Consider the following 6,888-nt stretch of genomic DNA (forward strand, 5'->3'; position numbering starts at 1 on the left):
ACTTGTTTTATAGACCCTTAAAAACCATTTATAAACTCAAAAATGATGACACTGAATCTTAGGTTATGTAAAATATGTCTAGCTATTGCAATACACAGAAGTCAAAGCTCTAATGGTGTGTATGACTCAAATGTTAATGTATTTACACACCAGGCAGGTTTGATGAGATTTTTACCTATTTTGAAATGGCAAAGGAGACCTAGGATAGTCCAGATCTGATCTTGACAGGTATGTTGTGTGTCTTGGTTCTTTATAGAACTCCAGCCCACCAGAATGATAAAACGAGTCAGTCTTTTCATTACCTAAAGCAATACAAAATATACCATTGTAAAAAATAAAAAGAAACCATTAAACATGCGTAAAAAGGCCTACAACACTTTAATAATAAAGGTGCAAAAGTTGAGTATATTACACCACACTATATCCTACTATTGTCAATTTCAATTTTTCTCAAAGAAAGGAACAACACAATTTGATTTTGTTTTTTATTTACTTATATTTTTTATTATCTCTACTTGTTCAAAGAAGTTCCCATTCTACAAAACAGTATATGAGTACAGTGTCTGACAACATTGCCACCCATCTCTCTTAACCCATCCCTTCTCTCACTTTTTTTCTTTGAGGTTAGGTGATCACATAAATTTCACATATTTCACAGTATTGTGGAATAGTCATACTTAGTGTCAGAAACATTTTAACTTTCACAAGGCAAATTGTATTTATCATGGTTTATACAGTTTGTAAATTCTATGAGCTTTGACAAGTTAGTTTTTCCACATCAGGTGAAGTTTACATTTCTTTCCTTCTGCTTAGTGTGGGCTGTTCCCACTTATTCTGTTCCTCCTCCTGGCTTCCCTCTGTTGGGTGCATATATCTACCATATATGTGGTCTAGAACATGGAGTCATTTAGCAATGACATGGCAAAATGGGTTGCTGTCCTTTGTTTCTTGAGTCCTGTTTGTCATATCTTCTTGTATTTTGGCTTTAGCATCCACATTTCAGGGAGACCATGTGCCATTGTCTTTGTTCTTGGTTTTGCTCAAAATAATCTGCTCTAGTTCCATCCATTTCCCTGCAAATGTCATTTTTTTGTCCTTTCTAATGGCTATAATATTCCATTGTATATAGCTACCACAATTTTTGGATGCAGTCATCAGTAGTGGGGCATCTGAGTTGTTTCCAAATCTTGGCTATTGTGAACAGTGCTGCAATATACATGGAGGTATATGTGTCTTTGTATACCGGTTCCTGTTGTTCAGGGTAGATGCCTACGAGTGGTATGGCTGAGTCATAGGGGAGGTCTATATTTAGCTTTCTGAGGTATCTCCAGACTGTTTTCCAAAGTGGTTGTATAAGTGTACATTCCGACCAGCAATGCAGTAGTGTTCCTCTTTCTATGTATCCCCTCCAGCATTTGTCGTTGGCTGACTTTAGGATGTGGGACATTCTGACTGGGGTAAGGTGGTATCTCAGGGTTGTCTTTATTTGCATTTCCTTTACAGCCAAGGATAATGAACATTTCCTCATGTCTTTCTTTGCCATTTTTTTTATCTCTTCTTCTGAGAAGTCTCTCTTTAGTTCCCTTGCCCATTTCATGATTGGTTTGTTAGATATGTAAGGGGTTAGTTTCTTGAGTTCCCTGTATATAATGGATATTAGACCCTTGTCTGATATTTTGCTGGTAAATATTTTTTTCCCAATTAGTTGGCTGTTTGTCTGGTTTGGTTGCTATTTCTTTGTCTGTGCAGAAATTTTTTATTTTAAGGTAGTCCCATTTGTCGAGTCTCTCTCCAATTTGTTGTGACCCTGGGACTCTGTTCAGGAAGTTCCTGTCTGTGCCTATAAGTGTCTCTCCTACTCTGTTCTTCAGTAGTTTCAGAAATTCAGGTTTGATGTTAAGGTCTTTAATCCATTTTGAGTTGATGTTAGTACATGGTGATAGGCTAGAGTCCACTTTCATTTTTCTGCATGTGGCCACCCAGTTTTTCCAGCACCAATAGTTGAAGAGGTTATGATTCTTCCACTGTATGTCTTTGGCTCCTTTGTCAAATATCAACTGACTGTACATATGCGGCTTTATTTCTGGGTCCTTTAGTCTGTTCCATTGGTCTTCAGGTCTCTTTTTGTACTAGTACCAAGCTGTCTTTGTGATTATGGCTCTGTAGTAGAGTTTGAAATTCGGGTTTGAAATTCAGTATTGTGATCTTTCCTGAGTTGTTTCTTTTGCCTAGAATTGCTTTGGCTATTCTAGGTCTTTTGTTGCTGAGTATGAACTTTTGGAATGTTTTCTCTATTTCAGTAAAGTATGTCATTGGGATTTTAATGGGAATTGCATTGAATGTGTATATAAATTTTGGCAGTATAGCCATTTCCCTATGTTAATTCTGCCTATCCAGGAACATGGGAGATCTTTCCACTTCCTGGTATCCTCTATGATTCCTTTTTTTAGGATTTTTATACTTTTCATGGAATAGATCCTTTACATCTTTGGTTAGGTTAATTCCTAGATTCTTTTTTTTTTTGAGGTTATTGTGAATGAGGTTTTTTCCTTGATTTCCCTTTCTGCTTGTACATTGTTGGTGTACAGAAAGGTGACTGATTTTTGTGGGTTAATTTTGTATCCTATTACTTTGCCAAAGTGGTTTATAAGCTCTAAGAGTTTGGAGGTGGAGCCATTGGGAACCTTAAGGTATAAAATCATGTCATCTGAAAAAGAGAGAGTTTAACTTCTTCCTCCCCTATGTGGATCCCTTTAATGTCTTTTTCCTGCCTTATTGCTCTGGCTAAAGATTCCAGAATTATATTGAATAGGAGTGTGGGGAGAGGGCATCCTTGCCTTGTTCCTGTTTTTAGGGGAATTGGTTGTAGTTTTTCCCCATTAAGTGTGATATTGGCTGTTGGCCTGTCAAATAAGGCTTTTATTGTTTTAAGGACTGTTCCTTCTATTCCAATTTTTTTTCCAGAGCTTTTAACATGAATGAATGTTGTATTTTATCAAAAGCCTTTTCTGTGTCAATCGAGATAATCATGTGCTTCTTGACCTTGGATCTGTTGATGTGATGGATTACATTTATTGACATATGTATGTTAAACCATCCCTGCATCTCTGTGATGAAGCCTACTTGGTCATGATGTATGATTTTTTTTTATATGTTTCTGGATTCTGTTGGCTAGAACCTTATTGAGGAGCTTTGCATCCATGTTCATCAAGGAGATTGGACTGTAGTTCTCTTTTTTTGTTGCGTCTTTGCCTGGTTTGGGGATGAGTGTGATATTGCTTCATAGAATGAGTTTGGGATTACTCCCTCTGCTTCTATTTCTCTGAAGAGCTTGAGGAGTATGGGAATTAATTCCTCTTTAAAGGTCTTATAGAATTGTGTAATGATAGATTGCTTAATCTATCTCATTATAAGTTATTGGCGTATTTAATTGTTTTATTTCTTCTTGGTTCAGTTTGGGCAATTTGTATTCCTCTAGGAATTCATCCATTTCTGCTAGGTTTTCCTCCCTTTGTGAATATAAAGTCTGGAAATATTTCTTTATAATTGTTTGGCTATCTTGGATGTTTGTTTTAATTTTTCCTGTGGTATCTTTGATCTTATTGATTTGGGTCTCTTCTTTTTTTAGTTAATCTTGCCAATTGTCCATCAATTTTATTGATTTTTTTAAAAAAACAGCCTTTTATTAATTTTATTTATAGTTTTCTCTTTTGTTAATTTCAGCTTTTATTTTGGTATCTCGCTCCATCTAGCGACTTTAGGTTCAACTTTTTCTTGTGTCTCTAACAGTTTTAGTTGCATCATGAGATTACTTATTTGGTCTGTCTCTGTTTTCTTGATGTGTGCACTGAGGGCAATAAACTTGCCCCTCAGGAATGCTTTCACTGTGTCCCATAGGGTTATTTGTGATGTGTCTTCATTTTCATTGAATTGTAGGAACTTTTTAATTTCTTCTTTAATTTCTTCTGTGACCCATGTGATGCTCAGCAGTGTGCTGTTTAATTTCCATGTGTTTGAGTTTTTTCAACTGTATGCCTTGTTAGTGAGAACTAGTTGGATTCCACTATGGTCAGATAAAATACAGGGGATTATGTTGATCTTCTTGTATTTGCTTAAATTCTTTATTTATGAACTAAGATATGATCTCTTTTAGAAAAAGTTCCATGGGCTGCTGAGAAGAATGTGTACTGGTTTGTTGTTGGGTGGAGAACTCGGTATATGTCGCTTAAGTCTGTTTGAGATATGACATTACTTAATTCAGAGACTTCTTTGCCAATTCTTTGGTTGGTGGTCCTGTCCTTTGGTGAGGGTGGAGTATTAAAGTCTCCTAGTATGATTGCATTTGGACCCATCTTTTCCTGTAAATCTGAGAGTAGTTGCCTAACATATTTGGGTGCACCGATGTTTGGGCATATAGATTGACAATGGTGATGTCCTTTTCTTGGATTGTTCCCTGTATTATTACATAGTGACCCCCTTTGTCTTTTCATAGTGATTTTAGTGTAAAGTTTATTTTTATCAAATATCATAATGGCAACTCCTGCCTTCTTGCTGGGAGCATTTGCACGGTAGATCTTTCTCCATCCCTTCACTTGGAGTTTGCTTTTATCTTTGGCTGTGAGGTGGATCACTTGAAGTCAGAAAATTTATGGATCTTGTTTTCTGATCCAATCTGCTGTTCTTTTTCTTTTGATTGGTGAATTGAGTCCATTAATATTTATGGTTATTATAGAGAGGTATATTTCCTGTCATTTTATGCTTTCCTAAGTTTTTCTTTTTTCCTTCCCTCCTGTGTTTACTATGTTGGTCTCCTAATGATATCTATCTGGTCTGGATCCCTGTTCTTGAATGCTTTCTTCGGATTGTATTCCCGCTCTTAATATTCTTTGTAATACTGGCTCATTGTTTATGAATTCATTTAATTTTTCTTTACTGTTAAAAATTTCAGTTTCTCCCTTGAATGTGAATACTAGCTTTGCTGGATATACCAGTCTGGGCTGGCAGTTGTTGGTTCTCAGGGCTCAGATGGTATTTCCCAGGCTTCCCTTAAATTCAGAGTCTGTATGAAGAGATCTGCAGTGATTCTGATTTTTTCCCATTGTAGTATAGCTCCTTCTATGCTTTTGCTTTGTACAAGATTGCTTTTTATTGCTAAAACCTAGCATTTTTTACTATAATGTACCTTGCAGTGTTCCTCCTGGGATCTTGCTTGTTAGGTATTCTGTAGGCCTCTGTTAGGTAGGTAAGATTTTCTCTTGTAAGACTGGGGAAGTTTCTTGGCGCTGGGCTGGTGGGGAGTATTTTAGCTGGTCCAAGGTTCTGTTGTGGGAGGGGCTGCTTCCCAGCTGCTGGTCTGACTCATGTAGGGCTTACTCCTGTTAGTTTGAGGTGGGCAGCCACACTCGGCTGTCTGCTGGGGTGTGCGCTCAGATCCTGACCAGTCAGGGGCAGGCAGTGAAGACGGCTAGGGTTCCTGCTTATCCTGGTACTGGTCGGGAGCTGTCCAGAGGTGCTGTGGCAGAGGCTGGTTTTGTGCACTGTAGGTTGCTGTTCAACACCGTGCTGCCCGCTCCTTGAGATGATTCTGGGCTATGCTGGATGGTGGTGCGGGCTGGGTCTGTGTTTCACCGTCTTTGGACTGCTTCCCCGGGCCAGCGCAGGGAGGCCCAGGGTGGCGCTGCCAGTCCTTTGCTTCGGCTGCCGCAGCACCGCTGTGTTCCGGGCTGGGTTGCTTGCGTGGGCCTGTGCAGAGGCGCCACCCGGCACGGCATGTCTGGGGTCCTTCGCTGCACCCACCGCAGTCACCGCCACCTGAGCGGGGCTGGGGGCCAGGCGTCAGGGGCCTAGGTCATTGGCCACTGCTGCCGCCGCCGCCCCAGGCTGGGCTGGGCCGCTTATGCAGGCCGGGGCAGGGGGCGCTGTGCCCCGCATGGAGGCTGGGGTCGCCCCAGGCTGGGCCGTTAAACTGGGAGCTTGGGGCTGCTTGCTGCCACCGCGCTGTGGCCCCTGCCCCGGGCTGGCTGGGCTGTCCCGCAGGCTGATGTGCGGAGGCCGTGTGCTATCGGTCTGCGGTGGGGCTGGGCTGTTCCCGCCCGGGCCGCGGCGCTGCGCAGCGGGGGCTTCGTGCGGGCTCTGTGTTCTCGGGGTCGGCACTGGCTCTTGGGACGCTTGGGGCTCTGCGGTCCCCGCTGGGTCCGGAGCCGGGCCGCTTGGGCCGTGGAGCCCCTGGCCCGGCGTGGAGCCCCTGGCCTGGCATGGAGCCCCGCGTGGAGCCCCTGGCCCCGCTGGAGCCCCGCGGCAGCGAGGCGGGCGCAAGGTCTTCCCACTTTACCGTCTTTGTGCGGGTCCTGAGGTTTTGCCTTTTTCTGTTTGTTCCCTCCGTGTCTCTCTGAGTACCCGCCTCTTTGTTGCTGTTGGGCTCTTCAAGAACGGAACTGGCTGCGGTGTTTCCCCGCGGGTCTGTCTCCATCTTGGCCGCTCACAATTGATTTCTCTCGGAACGCCACACTCCGGCATGTGGAACTCAGTAGTAGGCATATTTACTTTTTCCCTCATGACACTGACGTGAGTGGATCGATGCGAGCTAGGGTGTGGATCACATTGATGAATGTAACTTTCCTTTTATCACTCCGTCCTGACCTTTTTTGGGGGGAGGGGGAACCTTCCATGCAAGATTTATTAACTTTTAATATACAAGAACATCTGCGGCAAAAATCTTGGCTGTTTCAGTGTCTTTCAGACTATATTCAGGTAGCAAATGTTCCCTACAGCTCACTTCCTGGGAGCTGCAGGCGACTCAGAGCCATACTGTGGGTCCACAGTGCCTGAGAGAGAACTCTGTGTTCTTCAGCTTTTGACCTCAGCCTCACCCCCGTAATGTCCAAAATA

General features: G+C 42.3%; 1 protein-coding gene across 1 annotated transcript in view; it reads right to left on the reverse strand.

Moving 5' to 3' along the window:
- Positions 1-171: 171 nt before the first annotated feature.
- The window catches only part of Akap9 (A kinase (PRKA) anchor protein 9), a 200,131-nt gene continuing 193,414 nt past the window's right edge, over positions 172-6,888 (reverse strand). The window contains exon 44 of the mRNA XM_013026004.1: positions 172-302. Within this exon, the coding sequence (XP_012881458.1) occupies positions 172-302 (131 nt within the window). The remainder of the gene's footprint in view (positions 303-6,888) is intronic.

This window comes from Dipodomys ordii, unplaced genomic scaffold (assembly GCF_000151885.1).
Source record: "Dipodomys ordii isolate 6190 unplaced genomic scaffold, Dord_2.0 Scaffold90, whole genome shotgun sequence".
NCBI classification, from domain to species: Eukaryota; Metazoa; Chordata; class Mammalia; order Rodentia; family Heteromyidae; genus Dipodomys; species Dipodomys ordii.